Raw genomic sequence first — 21,286 nt, forward strand, 5'->3', positions numbered from 1 at the left:
ACATAAAACACCTCCACAATTTTATTCGTGAAAATCACATTCTTATCTTCACTGCACGTGACACGGGCAGCAAGCCAGAGATTACTACTACCCAGAAGATCCTGTTTTTTTCAGCTTTCTACGTAGTTCCCTAAAATCTCTCTTTGAACTTCCTCACCTTTCTGACTTATATAATTGGTGCCAATATGTTCCAAGACTGCAGGCTGCTCACCCTCCCCCTTGAGAATGCCGTGGACCTGATTCAAGATATCTCTGACCCTGGCACCTGTGAGGCAACATACCATCCAGATGTCTCTATCACACCCATGGAATCTCGTTTCTGTTCCTCTGACTATGGAATCTCCTATCACCTCTGAAGTTCTCTTCACTTCTCTTCTGAGCTGTCACAGAAAAGTAGTATCCATTATCTGATATCCCCACCACCCAGGTCACGGTCTGTTCTCACTGTCATCAGGTAGAAGATAGAAGGGCCTCGGGACTGGCACCACCAGGTTCAAGAGCAGTTGTTATCCCTCAACCATCAGGCTCTTGAATAAAAGGGGCCAATTACATTCACTTACCCCATAATTGTGATTTTTTTCAACAACCAGTGATTTCCTTTTGAGGACTCTATTTCATTACCTCACATTTTTGTTATTTATTCCTATTAATTTATATTTACATTTGCATAGCTTGTCTTCTGCATTCTGATCTTTCATTGTTCATGTCCACAAGAAAATAAATGTTACAGTTTTATAAGGTGATGTATATGTACTTTGGTAACATAATTTACTTTGAACTTTGAAGATGCCTGAGTTTCTCCTTTCAAAAACTATCCAAGTGTTGAACACCTCTACAACTCTATTGTGATAATTTCTGTGAGAAGGTTGAAGATCAGTTGCCCCAAGATTGTGTAATGAATGACACTAACAAGGTTTATCAATGGGCATAGTTGCGGACTGAATAATTGGGGAGTGTTCTCCTTTGTGTTTGAAGATTTGAAAAACCACTCCAATAGCCCTGAAATAAATAAAAGGAAAAGTGAGCAAAGTACTACAATGAATGACTTGAATTCAGGAAATTAAATATTCTCTTGAATATAAATCAAATTTGATATTTTTTAAGTTTTTATTTAAATGTACACTGTATTCTCATATTCATCCTTGTCTGATGAAATGCATTAGATTTCAATTGATCCAATGGATGTAAAGAATTACCACTGAGTTCTTTTATTTCACACTACTTAGAAAATGTTATGGATAGCACTGGGTTAAATTTAAATGGTTTCCTTTTAATAACGTACAAATTATTTTGCGGTAGTACAGGGTAGATTTTTCAAAAGCTGAGATCACTACAGTTTTTTCTGTTGAAATGTAATTTTAAAATTTGATGCCATGTAGGTTTCTGTACAATTAGTTACTGTTAATTATTTTCCCAAACACTTTTAAGTTGTGTGATTGAAGGAATGAAATTGAAAAATTAAAGATAAATTTTAAATCCATTATCCATAGCACTTTGAGGCACTTTTATTTATATTAATAAAATGTACGTTTGTTTTAGAATAGTCCATACGGTGTTCATTATGTAAAGTAAGTAAAGTGTCTGAAATTAATCTTCTTTTCTATTGTAGTGCTTTTGTTCCTTTGAATATTCCAGCAAATCAAAACTCTACAGAATGGGAAAAGGTGAAATTTCTTTTTGAAGAGCTAGGAAGCAGTCGTAAGTAGAACACTCATTTTGTATTGATAATTGATGGTCATAGAGTTTTATTGCATAGAGACATGTCTTTTGACCCACCACATTTATGACATCCAGCATGTTTATTATTTTAAAAAAAGCACAAGACCGTGGGAGTAACAATGGTTGATAGGTTACATTATGTTCATTCCACTCTTAGGATGTTGCCATTCATCATGATCTTCCTCCTTGCAGACTAGGTGTACAAAATTAATTCTACAGGTCAGGCTTGATAACAGAAATGTTTACTTCCATCTCTTTCAAAACAAAAATAATAATAAGGAATGTAATGCTTCAATAATCACTAATTCCTTAATAATTACCAATTTAGATCAGGATCTGGAAAAAACAATCCAGATTCAGATTCATTTATTTATCGCATGTGCATTAAAATATACAGTGAATGAGTCATTTGCATTGACAACCAATACAACCTAAGGATATCCTGCGTGTTGCCCGTAGGTGTCACCACCTGTTCTGCTGCCAACATAGCATCAATACTGATTTACACAACCGATGGACTCACTTTCAAGAACTCCACAATGCATGTTCTCAATCTTATTTACTTTTTGTATTTTCGCTGTCTTCTTTTGCTCATTGTCAGTCTTTGTGTGTAATTTTTCGTTGATTTTATTCTTCTTTGTTCTACTGTGAATGCCTGCAAGTAAACGAATCTCATTGTGTATATGGTGACATGGATAATAAATTTACTTTGAACTTTGTAGGATTTGGACTTTGTTAATGTTCAAACTGCGAGTGGAGGTACAATCCAACAACGCACGACATTACAAATTCAAGACAGATAATGAAATTAAATACTACGTGCTGAAAATTTCTGCGGGAGAACAGAGAGGCAGAGATCTTCCATGAAAATTGGGTCAATAAATATTGTTAATGGAGCAAATATGTAAATATTTAAATGAATAAAAGTCAGTAGCTGAGTAACATAGGTGTCATTAAATCACAGAGTACAACATAACTACACACACCAAAAAATGCTGGTGAACGCAGCAGGCCAGGCAGCATCTACAGGAAGAGGTACAGTCGACGTTTCAGGTTGAGACCCTTCGTCAGGACCAACTGAAAGAAGAGATAGTAAGAGATTTGAAAGTGGGAGGTGGAGGGGGAGATCCGAAATAATAGGAGAAGACAGGAGGGGGAGGGATGGAGTTAAGAGCTGGAAAGTTGATTGGCAAAAGGGATACAAGGCTGGACAAGGGAGAGGATCATGGGATGGGAGGCCTAGGGAGAAAGAAAGGGGGAGGGGAGCCCAGAGGATGGGCACGGAGTATTAGTGAGAGGGAGAAAGAAGAGAGAGGAATAAATAAATAAATAAATAAGGGATATAGGGTACGAAGGGGAGGTGGGGCATTAACGGAAGTTAGAGACGTCAGTGTTCATGCCATCAGGTTGGAGGCTTCCCAGATGGAATGTAAGGTGTTGTTCCTCCAACCTGAGTGTGGCTTCATCTTGACAGTAGAGGAGGCCGTGGATAGACATATCAGAATGGGAATGAGACGTGGAATTAAAATGTGTGGCCACTGGGAGATCCTGCTTTCTCTGGTGGACAGAGCGTAGGTGTTCAGCGTAACGGTCTCCCAGTCTGCGTCGGGTCTCGCCAATATATAGAAGGCCACATCGGGAGCACTGGACGCAGTATATCTCCCGAGCCAACTCACAGGTGAAGTGTCGCCTCACCTGGAAGGACTGTCTGGGGCCCTGAATGGTGGTGAGGGAGGAAGTGTAAGGGCATGTGTAGCACTTGTTCCGCTTACAAGGATAAGTGCTGGGAGGGAGATCGGTGGGAAGGGATGGGGGGGACGAATGGACAAGGGAGTCACATAGGGAGCGATCCTTGCGGAAAGCAGAAGTGGGGGGAGGGAAAGATGTACTTGGTTGTGGGATCTCTTTGGAGGTGGCGGAAGTTAGGAGAATAATATGTTGGACCTGGAGGCTGGTGAGGTAGTAGGTGAGGACAAGGGGAACCCTATTCCTAGTGGGGTGGCAGGAGGATGGGGTGAGAGCAAATGTGCGTGAAGTGGGAGAGATGTGTTTGAGAGCAGAGGAAGGGAAGCCCCTTTCTTTAAAAAAGGAAGACATCTCCTTCATCCTGGAAAGAAAAGCCTCATCCTGAGAGCAGATGCGATGGAGGCGGAGGAATTGCGAGAAGGGGATGGCGTTTTTGCAAGAGACAGGGTGGGAAGAGGAATAGTCCAGGTAGCTGTTAGAGTCCGTAGGCTTATAGTAGACATCACTAGATAAGCTGTCTCCAGAGAGAGAGATAGAAAGATCCAGAAAGGGGGAGGGAGGTGTCAGAAATGGACCAGGTAAACTTGAGGGCAGGGTGAAAGTTGGAGGCAAAGTTAATGAAGTCAACGAGCTCAGCATGCGTGCAGGAAGCAGTGCCAATGCAGTCGTCGATGTAGCGAAGGAAAAATGGGGGACAGATACCAGTTTTGGCTTGGAACATGGATTGTTCCACAAAGCCAACAAAAAGGCAGGCATAGCTGGGGCCCATACTGGTGCCCATGGCTACACCTATAGTTTGGAGCAAGTGGGAGGAGCCAAAGGAGAAATTATTAAGAGTACGGGCTAATTCCGCTAAATGGAGGAGAGTGGTGGTAGAGGGGAACTGGTTAGGTCTGGAATCCAAAAAGAAGTGGGCAGCTTTGAGACCTTCCTGGTGAGGGATGGAAGTATATAGGGACTGGACATCCATGGTGAAAATAAAGTGGTGGGGGCCAGGGAACTTAAAATCATTGAAAAAATTCTTTAGATTCTGGACTAGTTTCTGAGGATTGGAGGGTGGCTAATGTAACCCCACTTTTTAAAAAAAAGGAGGGAGAGAGAAACCAGGGAATTATAGATTGGTTAACCTAACATCGGTGGTGGGGAAAATGCTAGGGTCAGTTATCAAAGATGTGATAACAGCACATTTGGAAAGCGGTGAAATCATCGGACAAAGTCAGCATGGATTTGTGAAACGAAAATCATGTCTGACGAATCTCATAGAATTTTTTGAGGATGCAACTAGTAGAATGGATAGGGGAGAACCAGTGGATGTGATATATTTGGATTTTCAAAAGGCTTTTGACAAGGTCCCACACAGGAGATTAGTGTGCAAACTTAAAGCACACGGTATTGGGGGTATGGTATTGATGTGGATAGAGAATTGGTTGACAGACAGGAAGCAAAGAGGAATAAACGGGACCTTTTCAGAATGGCAGGCAGTGACTAGTGGGGTACCGCAAGGCTCAGTGCTGGGACCCCAGTTGTTTACAATATAAATGACTTAGATGAGGGAATTAAATGCAGCATCTCCAAGTTTGCGGATGACACAAAGCTGGGCAGCAGTGTTTCCGTGAGGAGGATGCTAAGAGGATGCAGGGTGACTTGGATAGGTTAGGTGAGTGGGCAAATTCATGGCAGATGCAATTTAATGTGGATAAATGTGAGGTTATCCACCTTGGTGGCAAAAACATTAAAACAGATTATTATTTGAATGGTGGCCGATTAGGAAAAGGGGAGGTGCAGCGAGACCTGGGTGTCATTATATACCAGTCATTGAAAGTGGGCATGCAGGTACAGCAGGCGGTGAAAAAGGCGAATGGTATGCTGGCATTCATAGCAAGAGGATTCGAGTACAGGAGCAGGGAGGTACTACTGCAGTTGTACAAGGCCTTGGTGAGACCACACCTGGAGTATTGTGTGCAGTTTTGGTCCCCTAATCTGAGGAATGACATCCTTGCCATAGAGGGAGTACAAAGAAGGTTCACCAGATTGATTCCTGGGATGGCAGGACTTTTATATGATGAAAGACTGGATTGACTAGGCTTCTACTCATTGGACTTTAGAAGATTGAGGGAGGATCTTATTGAAACGTATAAAATCCTAAAGGGATTAGACAGGCTAGATGCAGGAAGATTGTTCCCGATGTTGGGGAAGTCCAGAACGAGGGGTCACAGGGGAAGCCTTTTAGGACCGAGATGAGGAAAAACTTCTTCACACAGAGTGGTGAATCTGTGGAATTCTCTGCCACAGGAAACAGTTGAGGCCAGTTCATTGACTATATTTAAGAGGGAGTTAGATATGGCCCTTGTGGCTAAAGGGATCAGGGGGTATGGAGGGAAGGCTGGTACAGGGTTCTGAGTTGGATGATCAGCCATGATCAAACTGAATGGCGGTGCAGGCTCGAAGGGCCGAATGGCCTACTCTTGCACCTATTTTCTGTGTTAGTCACCGGTTCCCCACAACCTACCCTTTATTCCACTGTACATCCTGGCAGATTCCTCCTTCAGCCCCTTACCTCTTGCATCTATTATCTCCCAGCCCCTCACATTATTGCTCTGCCCCACCTACCCACCTTCCCCTTCACTTGGTCTCAACTATCACCTGCGAGTTTGTATCCTTCCACTTCTCCTTGCATTATTTTGGCTTCTGCCCCCTTCCTTTCCAGTCCTGATGAAGGGGCCCACCTTGAAATGCAGCAACTGTTTATTTCCCTCCACAGATGGTGCTGACTTGCGGAGTTCCCCCAGCATATTGTGTGCTGGCCAACACAGGCTCTTCAGCCCACTGTTGCAGATGGTGTGCTGAAAAATGACAATTAGTGTAGCTAAGCATTCAAGACTGGCAATTGTTATGCCATCTGTTAACTACTTATCTGTACTAATACCATTTTTCATCACTCTGCTTGTAGTTTTCTTTGCCTTGATGTTTCATTTTTTCATCCAGATATAGTAAGCCCTTGTACATGAAACCATATTACCAAGAAGGAAGTGAAAATGCAATGTACAGTGCCTATAAAAAATATTCACCCTCTTGGAAGCTGTCATGTTTTATTGTTTTACAACACTTAATTACAGTGGTTTTAATTTGGCTTTTTGACGCTGATCAACTTAAAAAGACTCTTATGTGTCGATAAGTGAAAACAGATCTCTACTAAGTCATCTAAATTAATTACAAATATAAAACACAAAATAATTGATTGCGTAAGTATTCACCCCCCCCCCCCCCCAATATGACACACCAAATCATCACTGGTGCAGCCAATTGGTTTTAGAAGTCACACAATTAGTTAAACTGTGGTCTGTTTTGGGAGACTTGTGTGCAGTTGAGGTGTTTCAGTTGATTGTAGTAAAAGTACACCTGTATCTGGAGCATCCAACTACTGGGCAGTCAGTATCCTGGCAAAAACTACACCATGAAGACAAAAGAACACTCCAAGCAACGTCGTGAAAAGGTTATTGAAAAGTACGAGTCAGGAGATGGATACAAGAAAATTTCCAAGTCACTGAGTATCCCTTGGAGTACACTTAAGTGAATCATCAGGAAATGTAAAGAAAATGGCACAGCTGTAAATCTGCCTCGGGCAGGCCTTCCTGAGTGACAGTACAAGAAGGGGACTAGTGAAGGAGGCCAACAAGTGACCAATGACAACTCTGGAGGAGTTACAAGCTTCAGTGGCTTAGATTAGAGAGACTGTGCATACGATAATTGTTGACCAGGTGTATCAGCTTTACGAGAGAGTGGCAAAGAGAATGCCACTGGAAAAAGAACTCACATGAAATCTCAGCTAGGGTTTGCTAGAAGGCATATGGGATACAGCTGAAGTTAGCTGGAAGAAGGTTCTATGGTCTGATGAGACCAAAATTGAGCTTTTTGGCCATCAGACTAAACACTATATTTGGTGTAAGCCAATCACTGCAGATCACCAAAAATACATCGTCACTACTGTGAAGCATGGTGGTAGCTGCATCATACTGTGGGGGTGCTTTACTGCAGCAGGCCCTTGAAGGCTTGTGAAGGTAGAGGGTGAAGTGAATGCAGCAAAATACAGGGAAATCCTAGAGGAAAATCTGGTGCAGTCTGCAAGAGAACTGCAACGTGAGAGAAGAATTTTTTTCCAGCAAGACAGTGATCCCAAGGATAAAGCCAAAACTACACAAGAATAGCTTAGATACAACGAAGTTAATGTCCTGGAGTGGCGAAGCCAGAGACCAAACCTCAATCCAATCGAGAATTTGTGGCTGATCCCCATGTAGTCTGACAGAGTTTAAGCAGTTTCTGAAAAAGAATAGAAAAAAATTGCACTGTCCAGATGTGCAAAGCTGTTAGAGACCTATCCACACAGACTCAAGGATGTAATTGCTGCCAAAGATGCATCTACTAAATACTGACTTGAAGGGAGGTGAATACTTAAGCAATAAATTATTTTGTAATTTATTTAGATCACTTTGTAGAGATCTGTTTTCACTTTTTGACACGAAGGAGTCTTTTCCTCTTGATCAGTGTCAAAAAACGCCAAATTAAATCCACTGTGATTCAATGTTGTAAAACAATAAAACATGGAAACTTCCAAGGGTGGGTGAATACTTTTTATAAGCACTGTAATAACTTGACAATGAAACATGAAAGGGTGGATTGTGCACAGGATTTGGAATTTAAGATTTGTGGTCAACATTAGATGATTATTCACAGTTACTAAACAATCAAATGAAGACCAATATTGGTGTATAAAATTTGGCTAATCTTTTATGTATTTAATTCATCTGGATCCGTACTCTTTTTGGATAAAGTAATACGTTAGTATGAATTGCAGTTAAGGCTGATGCAAGATTCTAAATTCATGTGACTGAGGGGAGGGGCTGAGGTCTTTGGGCCAACATATGATGGAAGAGGATTTTAATGAAGAAAAATGATTAACCAAATGAAGCATGTATTTCAATGAGGCATACAATGTATGGCAGATTTATTCACAACGCATCATTCTCCACGACTTCCACCATCTCCAAAGGAAACTTGCCACCATACATATCTTTACCTCCCCCACCCTGCTCCACTTAGCACGAGAATTGCTCTTCCCTTGTCCATTTGTCCCTCCCCACTGATCTCCCTCCCAGCACTTTTATCACTGCAAGCAGCCACTTCACCTGCTCATTCATCTCCCCCCTTACCTCCATTTAGGGCCCCAAACAGTCCTTCCAGGTGAGGCAGCACTTCACCTGTGAATCTGCTTGGGTTGTCTGTTGTGCTCAGTGCTCCAGAAATGGCCTCCTGTCCATTGATGAGACCCGTCATAAATTGGGGAATGCTCCATTGAGCACCTCTGCTCTGTTGGCCAAAAGTGGAACTTCCCAGTGGCCAAATTTTTTAATTCCCTTTCCTGTTCCGACTTGTTGACCCTTGGCCTCTTCTTCTGCCTTGATAACGCCACCCTCACGGCAGAGAAGCAACACATGTTGGGTAGACTCCAACCTGATCTGCTGAATATTGATTTCTCCTTCCAGTTTGGGGAAAAAAGATTTCCCTTCCCTCCCCTCTTCTATTCATCACTCTGGACCTTTACCCCTTCTCACTGCCTGTCACCTCCCCTCGATCCCCCTCCTCCTTCCCTTTCTCCTATGGTTCACTCTCCTCTCCTGTCAGATTCTGTCCTCTTCACCCTTTACCTTTTCTACCCCCTTGGCTTCCCCTATCACCTTTTAGCTATCCTCCTTCCCATTCTCTCACCTTTTTATTTTGTCATTTTCGCCCTTTCTTTCCAGTCCTGAAAAAGAGTCTTGGCCTGAAACATCGACTGTTTAGTCATGTCCATAGATTCTGCTTGACCTGCTGAGTTCCTCTAGCATTTTGTGTGTGTTGCTTTGGATATCCAGCATTTGCAGAATTTCTCATTTATTAAAACCAGATTAATTTCATGCCCTTATTTCAAAATTTTGGTGTCCTATTATCTGTTTTTGAAGTGCAATCCAATCCTTCACAATTGCCAAAAATCCACCTGCAGATGATTTACTGTCACATTAAGTTTGCATGGAAATGTACTTAACACCACTGTGGCATTTTTGATGCAGTAAACATTAATTTTGTAGTCTTTGTAATTTTTCTTGTTAATTGCTAATAGAATATGCTAATTGCTACTATTTCCTGACTAATACATACAATGAAAAATTTTTAACCTTAATGTATTTTCAAGAATTTTTATTTACCTGCATTGAATTTGCAAATCTAATTATGGAACTGTGTGTATCACCTCCTTTACCCCATGAAATCAACAGCATCCTCAGCCATCGTCATGTGCCTAGCTGCAGGAATAAATCACAAATTGTTTTTAGTGATGACACAGAAGATCCTCCTTCATCCGGTAAATGTATATTAAATCATGAAGGATTCAGTGTACTTAACTCACACTAATCTCATTTTATCATTTGTGGGATGTGTGAGGAAGCCAGAGCACATGGAGGAAACACTTGCAGACACAGGAAGAACATGTAATCTTCACATTGGCAGAACCAGATGTCAGAATACCTGACTTCCCTATTGGTAAATTTATTCAGATTTTGCAGTGGATGCAGGGCAGCATCTAGATTCAGTGAATGTACACTATCCTTGCTATAAATGGCAAGTTTTGTTGATTGAGTTTTTAATGATATATTAAGTCACAGATGCAACCTTTCAAATTCTGACAGTTGTTTCTTTGCATTTGAATTGTTACTCCCTCAGTACAATATTGTAGTGCTCATGATTTTTAAAGTTTTGGTTTTCCTTGTTGTTTAATACTTTGCAGAATTTCCCCAGATTACGAATGCCCTTCTTATGGACCGCCTGTATGTTTGATTTGAGTGCTTGGACCGCCAGCAGGATGGATTTGCTAGATGTTGCAGGGCTGCAGGCATCTTTTGCTGGGTGGGAACTGGGCACTTCTGTGAGCAGAGCTGGGAGTGCTGAGCTGAGCAGACTAACTCACTTGCCCACTGAATCAATGAAGCCAGCTGTTCTTCCCTCATCTTGCTCTCTTCTCACAGTTGTTTCTGCAGTCCTCTTCCACATACTGTTTTTGTTCATTTTCAATTTACAAACAGTTCAGGTTACAGGCAGTTCTCAGGAACAGAACCATGTCTTAACTGGGGACTGTCCATATCCCAAAATTCTTATGTATAATCTTACCTTTATTTCACCTTCTGCAAAATGGTTAATGAAAGATAAAAGTTGGTGCTTCTTACATGGCTGCTTGTCTCTTAAGGATTCTTTAATATGATGGGATGCTCAGCTTCTTGTTAAATACTAATGATCCTTAGTAAAGGCAGTTGACAAATGTAATACGATAAAGGAGGAAGCGTGTGCCTCAGGGGCTACTAAATCATTATGGATGTTTGCTTCAAGGTCAGCTGTGAGTCCAGTTCCTCAGAAATAAAAACAGAACATACTGGAAACATTCAGCAAAGTGGCATGTGTGGGAAAAGAAACAATGAATGTTTCATAGAACAGACCCTTTGTCAGAACAATTTCAGATTTTCAGCCTTGTTCTATTGAGCAGAAAACCTGGATTAATGTTTAAGCCAGCTGACCCTTAATATAATACTAATTGATATACTACACATTTTAATGATCTCATCAAGAAACTAGCTGCTGCTAATAAACTTGTGTTTTTGTGTCTTTTGCTCACAGATGGTCTGGCTGCCTTGTCTTTTTCCGTAAGCACACTGACCTTGATTGGGATGCTAGCGGTTATAACATACACAGTATGTACTTACCGTCTCATTAACATTGAATTACATTCAGTTCAGTGAAATGTTAGATTCAACAACTTTGTGCTCACATACAGACTTAAGCATAGCAAAAAATATTTACTTACATTGTGGAAGAGTTAGCAAAAAAAAATTGAAACCAAGCTTGGATATATGAGGGCATATAATTTAAAACGAAAACAAATCTTGAAGGTTGTAAAGTGAGGTGGAACAGCAGTGAGATTTAAAGGATGAGATTCCAGAGCCTAATGTTAGGTACCTGAAGTCATGGACATTTCATTGGGCACTATAATGAGAGCAGGAGAAGAGGGTTACAGATCACTTGGAGGGTAATAGGTTTGGCAGAATTTTCAGTCAAGGGGCATGATAATGGAGAAATTGAAAACATGAAGAGTTAGATTTTGAAGTAATTGAGTAAAAAGTTTTAACTCAAATTTAGACATGGCAGCAGAATTGCAGAAGACATCAAATGTGCAGAGTATAGATTGGAGGGTGGGTTAAATAGTTTATTGGAATACAACAGTACATGGATGAGGGCTTGAAGACAGTTAATCATATAAAGGCAGACTGAGTAATAGTCTAAAGCTCACCTCAGTGTCGAGCATGATACAAGTTGCCAACAACCTGATTCAGCTCTGCATAATTGTTAGCGAGAGCAAAGAAGTCGCTGCCTCAAGTCAAAAACTCAGTTTTATTTTTCCAACAGTTAGTTATGATGTTTGATAAGTTGCTTTTAGATGATGGTGCCAAAGAGCAGCATGCAAATAAGAAAAATGAGGAAGATGCAAGGAGCAGCCCTTGAGTGACATCAAGAATAATGTCTGTTTGTGGAAAGAGATGCCTCAAGTTCAAATTCAATTTTATTGTCATTCAACCATATTTATGCATACACCAAATGGAAGTCCATTCCTCTGGACCAAGGTGCACAATACAGTACATATAACTCACACATAACACATAATGTAATATTACCACAAATAAATTAACAAATAATAAAATGTATTCCAGGTGATTGACGTTTAGCATAAGGTGCATTTACAACACAAGTTAAAAAAATAAACCATATAATACTACTGTCGCTTTGTAAGTGATGGGACCTGGTTTGTGGCAGGGTGTTAAGTAGTCTCATGACCTGGGGAGGAGGCCTAGCAGAAGGATTTCTAAGGACAGAAAATGGAAACTGATGGGCACAGTTCCACTGCCCTAAATGATGATGGAGAGGTTTTAAAGGTGCATGACATGCTTTATGTTGTAGACAAGTTAAGCATGAGGAGGAGTAGATTACTTTCATCAGAATGACAGAAAAGGATGTCAAGCAATTCATAGTGTTCCTGAGGTAGAATCAGAAGGTTGTAGTTGAAACTGCAAGATTTGAGTGCATGATTAGATACACACTTCACTAATCTCAACAATGTGCTGAATCTACTGAAAATCACGATCCTAAACAGTAAGCAATTTGACTAACTGGTTGTTACTGTTGATAGTACACTTGCGCTCTCTCTTGGTCTCACAGTGTTTTATGAATGATGTTGAATCAGTGTTCTCATTAAGACTGGGAAAGAACTTGAATATTTAATAAAGTGAGATGATTAATTAGAAAACCCCAAATTTATGATGCCAATAATTAGTGTGAGAAATATAACTGAATTTTCAATTTGTTTGGCACAGCTTTAGGATACACATGATAATTAGCTTGCCTTGACTTGGGTGCCAAGCCAATTATGTTAAGAAAAATTCTTTTCGTAACTTGAGTAGGACGTACAGTGGTTGAAAACCATTATTCTTTCTCTTGAGAGTAAGGCGTGGTTGTCTAAATAGAAAAGGACTTCGTAAACACAAGAGATTCTGCAGATGCTGGAAATCCATAGCAACACACCCAAAATATCGGAGGAACTCAGCAACTCAGGCAGCATCGATGGAGTGGAATAACAAGTTGACATTTTGGACCAAGACCCTTCATCAAGACTGGAAAGGAAGGGGTAGAAGACTGAATAAATGATGGAGGGAGGAGAACCAGGGCTTGATTTCATGGCAAAGATCGAATATTTCTAATACTGTTTAGCATAATATATTGGCTTAGCTATTCCTGGTTATGGTGCATCTTGAAGAATGCCACATGTTCACTCTTGAATCCTTTAGCTTGTAATGTTTTTGGTGAGCATTTTTTTTGAGGTGAATTATGAGCTGATACTCAGATGGCAAGGTCTTTGGTTCATCTAACATGATGGGAAAGTTTGGAGTAATGAAATTTAAAGATTGGAAAGTGTTCCTCCAAAGTCTCCCCCATTATTCTTGTAACTATTCAGCACAACAGTGTTCAGATCTTTGCCTTTATGGCTGTGGCTTTCATCTGCAAAAGGTGACTTCTGGAAAATCTTTACTAATCCTTTACTGTTCTTGGCTCCTTTTAAGAAGCTCAGTAAAATCTTCTCTTTCACTAAGATGTTGATTATCTGAAAATCAGTGTTTTTGAATCTCTCCTGTGCAACATCTCAGGACATGCTAATCAACTTAAAGTGTTGTAGTAATGGAAGTTGACCTTGCAGGTTGGAAATTATAAGGATTGATATCTATATCAGGGGTAAACTGTGGAGGAGTAAAAATAGAGAGTAAGGTGAAAACATTCTTAAAAATTACCTTTATTTCACAATTCAGACTGAAACTTCGACCATCAATTATCAGACATTGCCATAAACATTTGCAGGCAATAAACAATATTTCATCAGGGTTAATTATGTTTTAATGTTTTTCAGTGGCTAGTTTCATATCTTGTTACTCAGAGAAAAGTGGCGTTTTAATTTCACAAGGTTAAGGGTGTTCATGAGAACTGAGATTTCAGAAATTTAGCATCTTAATACCTCTAGTAATTCTATATCACTAAACAGGCATTTCAGACAAAGAACAAACCTGTTCAGAAGTACCTTGTTCAAGCAACATCTTGTACATCAGAATCAAACAATCTTTTCACGATACACAAAGAGAAAATGTTGTAAATTTGCAACAGGTCAGGCAGTATCTGTGGAACAAGAAACATTGGTAACATTTTATTTCTAATGAATTACAAAATCTTGCATTGGCTTACTTCTATGTAAAAAAAAAAAAATACGTACAGGTGTCCCCCGCTTTTCGAACGTTCGCTTTATGACACCTCGCTGTTACGAAAGACCTACGTTAGTTACCTGTTTTCTAACAGAAGGTGTTTTCACTGTCACAAAAAAAGGCAGCGCACGCCCCGAGCAGGCACTCCTCCCCCGGAACAGCATTCTCACCGGCATTGCTTAAACACGTGCCTGTGATGAGATAAGTTCTAAGGTATCGGAAAAGCCTAAAAGAGCTCGTAAGGGTGTTACACTTAGCGTAAAACTAGACATAATTTAAGCGTTTTGATCATGGTGAACAAAGTAAGGACAAAGTGAGTTTGGCTTGTGGAAGTTGACAAAGATTATGAACAAGAACTGATAGATGAAGAGCTGATGCAATTGGAAGAGGAAAGGATAACAATCAAAACCGAATGCAGTAGCGAATGGACCGAAAGTGAAGTCATCCAGGAACTGACGGTGAAGCAACTGCATGAGATGATAGAAAAGTGCGTGAGGCTAAGCAGTTAAGCATATTGGCGTTTTTCAAGCCTTCTACATCAGCCACAGCAGACGACGAACCTTGACCTTCGACATCAAGGCAGGCAAACATAGAAGAAGATGACCTGCCTGCCCTGATGACATCCCAGTGTCCCACCACCCCAACCCCTGGGCCGTAGACCGATGCATTGCCGCGGAGAATGCAGCGGTAGCCGGGATGCACCCAGCAAGCACATCTTTAAGAAAAAAGACGAAATAACCAAGTTAATTAATTAGGTGCCGCCCGGCACGTAAATGTCGGCCCAGATCAGAGGCGATTGCCGATTACCTGGCCTCTCATCTGGGCTGACATTTACGTGCCAGGTGGCAGCTAATTAATTAGCTTGTTTATTTCGGCTTTTTTCTTAAAAATGTGCTGGGTGCGTTCCGGCCGCCGCTGTACCACTGCATGCTTCGCGGATCGGTATCGGTCGGCAGCCTGCAGGGTGGGAGCCACTGCATTACCCCAACCTCCGACGACTCAGCCTAACACACCATCATCAGTGTGCTCCGCGCTGTCTTCCCAATTCCGGTAAGCGATACTACACTGTACATAACATTATTTCTACTTTATATAGGCTGTGTATTTTTATGTGTTATTTGGTATGGTTTGGCAGCTTCATAGCTTAAAGGTTACTGGACAGAGTGTTTCTGCCGAGAGCGCTTCTGTGAGATTTTCGCTACGGAGAACAGTGCGGCAATGATTGTAGAAAAGTATTTCTGCTTTATATAGGCTATATATTTATCATATCATTCCTGCTTTTACTATATGCTACTGTTATTTTAGGTTTTATGTGTTATTTGGCATGATTTGGTAGGTTATTTTTTGGGTCTGCGAACGCTCACAAATTTTTCCCATATAAATGAATGGTAATTGCTTCTTCACTTTACGACATTCCGGCTTACAAACCATTTCATAGGAACGCTCTACCTTTGGATGGCGGGGAAACCTGAATTACCATCAATGGTATCATTCTTTACGGTCTTGAATACCATATACTCTGTCTTTTTAGCGTTTAGGTGAAGTCCAACTTTATTGCACTGAATTGCTATGGTTTCTATTATAAATATAGTTTTATTTTAAAACAGCAATGTAGTCTTTGGCTGTTTGCAACTTGATGAATGATCACTTATTTGCACTAGGACATATGGAATCTATAGTCCTACTTCAGATTATTCAGTTTCCAAGTCTTTTCATTTAATACTAGTTTAAAAAATAGACACCAAGACTTTTTCCTGTAAAGCTTTCGCAGTCCTCTTTTATTCTAAAGATAATTTATAAAGTAAATATACTAATAATTCATTCATAGCTCCCTTTATCCAGAATAGAAAGCTGGTTGATTGAAAGAGTGAAATGTGTTGTTTGCATCAAATGTTTACACACCAGCTGTGTGGTGGAAAAGGCACAGTAGTGCCTCTTTCACCTCAGACAGTTGAGGAAGTTTGGTATGGGCCCCCAAATCCTAAGAACTTTCTAAAGGGGCACAATTGAGAACATCCTGACCTGCATCACTGCCTGGTATGGGAACTGTACCTCCCTTAATTGCAAGACTCTACAGAGAGTGGTGCAGACAGCCTAGTGCATCTGCAGTTGTGAATTTCCCATGATTCAGGGCATTTACAAGGACAGGTGTGTAAAAAGGGCCCGCAGAATCATTAGGGATCCAAGTCATCCCAATCACAATCTATTCCAGTTGCTACCATCCAGGAAACAGTACCGCAGCATAAAAGCCAGAACCACCAGGCTCCAGGACAGCCCCTTCCACCAGGCCATCAGACTGATGAACTCACGCTGATTTGTGTGTACTCTATATTACATTGGCTGTTCTATTTATTATAAATTACTATGATTGTATATTGCACATTTAGATGGAGATGTAAAGATTTTTACTCATGTATGTGAAGGTTGTAAGAAAGTCAATTCAAATCCAATCAGCGAGGACAGCCCATAAGTGTTGCCACACTTCCGACACCGACGTAGCTTGCCTGCAGCTCATTAACCCAAACCTGTATGTGTTTGGAATGTGTGGGGAAACTGGAGCACATGGAGGAAACCCACCCAGTCATGGGGAGAATGTACAGACTCCTTGCAGGCAGTGATAGAAATTGAACTCCAATCGTTGTAAAGCAATGTGCTAATTGCTACACTACCATGGCACCCCCTCACCTTCCTGCTTAAACTGGTGTACTTTATCGTAAGCACTGATCACTTCCCAACATGTGCCACTACCTCAGTCCTTCCCTTCACTGGCAAATAGTCAACACCTCCTCAGCTGGTTCCACCTGTCACTTGCCAGCTCTTGCCTTGGCCCTCCTCCTCACCTCTTCATACTGGCTATCTTCCCTCTACTCTTCCAGTCAATATTAAAGGTCTCATCCTAAAACATTGACTTGTCCATTTCTCTTTACAGATGCTGCCTGACACACTAAGTTCCTTCAGCAGCTCATTTATTGTTGATTATAGTCTGGTTAGCCCAATATCTAATATTGGGAAAATGTTAGAAACTTCTTTTTTTCCAAGAGATAACAGAACATTTGATCAATGTTCATATATTCTAACAAAAGTTGTATTCTGATCAATTGATATTTTATTGTCAAATTTTGCAGATGAGGCAAAAGTAAGAGTAAGGCTATGAGGACGATACAACCAATTTACAGAGAATCAAAGAATAAATGTGTGTGTTGGCAAATAGAGTATAATGTGGAAAAAGGTCTTTTGTTAGGAAGAGTGATATAGCAAATTATTTATTGAACAAAGATTGCAGAAGTGGATTTTCAGGGACTTTGTACATAAAACAGAGAAAGTTATGTGCAGCTACAATAGTAATTGTGTTGGCGCGTGGCCAAGTGGTTAAGGCATTGGTCTAGTGATCTGAGGGTCACTAGTTCGAGCCTCAGCTGAGGCAGCATGTTGTGTCCTTGAGCAACGCCGTTAACCACACGTTGCTCTGCGACGACACCTAGTGCCCTTCCCTTGGACAACATTGGTGGTGTGGAGAGGGGAGACTTGCAGCATGGGCAACTGGCGGTCTTCCATACTGCCGGTTTTTACTTCAAGGGGTTGGGATATAATATCGGGAGGTCTTTCTGTATCAGTACAAGATAGTAGTGAAGTCACATTTGGGGTATTCTTCACAGCCTTGATTCCCTGATTTAAGGAAAGATAAATTATTGCTGGAGGCAGTTTAATAAAGTTTAAGGAGGATGATCCTACATAAGAGGAAATTCTCTTATGAGAAGGAACAAGTTAGTACTGCATTCACTTAAAGTTGAGAGGCAGCTGTATTTAAACATAAAATCCTGGGAAGGGATGGGGATTGGGAATTGAACAGATTAAAATTTGGAAGGAACTTCTCCCCTCATGGGGAGAGTCTGGGGATAGATAACATATTCTCGGAATAAGGGGAGCTATTTAGGAAGAATTTCTTCTCTTAGTTTAGTATTTGGAATTCTCGACCCAAGTAGCTGTGGAGGAAGCTAAGGTAGAGGGATTTTTAATCAGTACAAGAATTGAGAGTTATGCGGAGAGGAGATAAATGTGGACAGCAAATTGTATTAGCAGTAATCTTGTAGGATGGTGGAGGGATGATCAAGGGACCAAATGACCCATTCTGCTCTCATATTTATAGTCAGTGTTTTCTTAGAACAATCATATTGAAGAATACTTTCCATTTGAATACAAATAGTGCAGAAAGTCTATGAGTTCCTTCAATTTGGTTAATGTAATTTTTTTCAACTGCTGAAAAGGTTTTTTATTCATGTGTTTTATTCTTCATGGTTTGTAAATGTGTTGTTCCAATAAAGCTTCCATGAAATTATTTGGGCTGCATGAGCATCTTTTAACTTTAATTATTTTGGCAGTGCTTCATTTCATTAGGCACCATACAGTTATAAAACTTTATTGAAAAACTTTAGTCATCAGTAGTGTGTTTTTCAGATGGGGAAATGCAAGATTTTATTCAACTATAATGTCAGTCCTTGGAGAGCAATACTGTAATTGTTTGAAAAGAAATCATGTTTAGTTTCATGTAAAAGTACTTCTTGCTTTTTGTTGATCTGGAGATGGACATAATCATAGAATATTATGGCACGGAAAGTAGGCTGTTTGGCTCAACTCTTCCAAGCTGACCATTGGGCACCCTCTATATTATTATCTTCAAAATTAATCCATAATCTTATATGCCTGAATTATTCAAGTATTCATTTGGACACCTCTTAAGTGCTATTAGCAGCCCAAATTCAACCATACTCTTTGACCATGTATTCTCAATACTTATTCTTTGATAATATATCCTTCAAAATCTCCCCCTCCATCTGTTATACCTACCTATGACCATCAAGTAGCGTATGTCATTATATCTCCCAAAAATACCTAAATATGAAGAGCGTTTCTAAGTAAGTTGTTGATGTATTTATAAAATTTGCTTGAAAGCACTTGCAGTCGGCTTAACTACTGTTGAAAACTTATGCCATATCCTTATTACTTACAGATTATTGGCTGTTTTACAGTTATAGCGAATTGACCTTGTCTGTTGTTGGGGAAGATACATTGACATAGTCTGTTCCCCAGAAACTTCACATCTCGGTATTTTCTTCCTGTTACATTTTCTTTCACATTCGATCCTCTTATTAGTCAACGGGAATTTTGATGTGAAGAGTTTATTTCACTTTGCTCATCTAAGTGACTATACCAAAGCCTACTTAGGATGAGCCAGTTAATTGGTGTGGGATTTCAGTGTGTTGCTTGAAATTTTGTCTTGCTTCCCCTACTAATATGCATCATTATTATTATTGAGTAGCATACTAAAAGTGGTTTTTGATATTTGATTGTAGTTTGCAATACTTTACAAACTATCATAAAGATGAGGATCAAAGCTTGCTCTGGCTTCCTTTGACTTGCTGTTGACAGCTGTCTCAGTCGAAAATGGCAAGGATTTATGTGGCAGCAGTGTATTGAGTAACATGACTACATTACCTAGTTAACAGTGAGAGTGATAGGTTGGGAAGTTGGGCTGGGAAGCTGAGATGCTAATGTAAGACCACTTCACAAAGAGTAAGTTTGGCTCAGTCATTCCTGCTTGTTGCAAACTTTGAAAACTTCTGAATGTCGTGAATTATCATTCTGTCTATCTTCTGGTCAGGTTCGACTTCCAGATTTCCTTCATGTCGTTCATAATCCTCCACGCCAGTGCCTTCCGTATCTTTGTCCTTCTCTGAACTCATCATTCTTGGCCCGAGGTACTTGAAGTCAAAGACTTTCTTAATGGTATCATTCTTCACGGTCTTGAATGCCATGTACTCTGTCTTTTTAGCGTTTAGGTGAAGTCCAACTTTATTGCACTCAAGTTCCACTTTTGTCAGTAGCTGCTGTGCTTCCTCCATCTGGTCAGAGAGCAGATGTCATCTGCAAAATTGAGATCTGTGAGCATAACTGGTCTGACCCTTTTGGTTCTTCCTGGTTTTATGGTAAAACCAAGCTTGTCATGATCTTTGGTAGCTTGATGTAGAGCGTAATCAAGGATGATTATAAAGAACCGCAAGGCCATAGTGTCTCTTTGCAGCACACCAGATGGAGCTCGAACACTGCTGTTTCTCCATCTGGTGATACAACTTTCGCCATGGTTTTGGTATAGCTGGACTCTATTGCTCTCAGTAGACGGTCTGGTACTCCGTAAGCTTTCTGGATCTTCAGTATTTTACCTCTTTGAATGGAGTCAAAAGCTTTGCGAAAATCGATGAAAGTAAGCACGGCTGGTAGGTTGTTCTTCTTGACTCCCTGGGTGATTCTATGGAGAGCAAGTATTTGCATTACTGTTGTGCACTTCTACCGAAAATGATTCTGATTGAGTTTTGGCTTAGGATCAGTGGCGGTGCGAATCCTGTTCAAGATCATCTGATTGTATAGCTTTGCTAAGATGCAGGTCAAGCTGATACCGTGGTAGTTATCTGTCTTTGTGAGGGATCCAGACTTGGGGACTGGGATAATGTTTGAGAGTGACCACTGTTCTGTTTTGTCGCTTTTCATCAGTGCGTATTACATATGTCCAGCAAGATGTCGTCCAGGTCGCAGTTCTTCAGGACATCTGGTGGTATCCCATCTGGTCCAGCACTCCTGCCTTGTTTGAGTGCATATTTGGCCGCCTTCAGTTCCTTAATGGTGAATAGGCCGTCATCGATGTCGACTTGCGTTAGTATCCTGGGTATGTCCTCTTCTTCTTTTGTGATCATTGGAGGACTTCCCAGCAGGTTCTTAAAGTGGGTAAACCATGTCTGGACATGGTTTACTACTGCTGTTTTACCACTTATTTGACCTGATGGGGACGACTTCTTTCTGCTGATCTCGTTGACTAGGCCCCATGCTTCTCCATGCATCTAGTCTTCATTAGCAGCCTCAACCTCTCTAATCCTCTCAGCTAGTTCCTCTTC

At 40.6% G+C, this 21,286-nt stretch overlaps 1 protein-coding gene across 4 annotated transcripts in view; it reads left to right on the forward strand.

The window, feature by feature from the left end:
* Window positions 1-21,286, forward strand: part of lmbrd1 (LMBR1 domain containing 1) — a 199,565-nt gene that overhangs the window by 103,024 nt on the left and 75,255 nt on the right. For all 4 annotated transcript variants that reach the window (XM_072250485.1, XM_072250481.1, XM_072250494.1 and 1 more), the window contains 2 exons: window positions 1,610-1,698; window positions 11,164-11,237. In XM_072250485.1, the coding sequence (XP_072106586.1) occupies window positions 1,610-1,698; window positions 11,164-11,237 (163 nt within the window). The remainder of the gene's footprint in view (window positions 1-1,609; window positions 1,699-11,163; window positions 11,238-21,286) is intronic.

This window comes from Mobula birostris, chromosome 2, assembly GCF_030028105.1.
Source record: "Mobula birostris isolate sMobBir1 chromosome 2, sMobBir1.hap1, whole genome shotgun sequence".
In the NCBI taxonomy this organism is placed as follows: Eukaryota; Metazoa; Chordata; class Chondrichthyes; order Myliobatiformes; family Myliobatidae; genus Mobula; species Mobula birostris.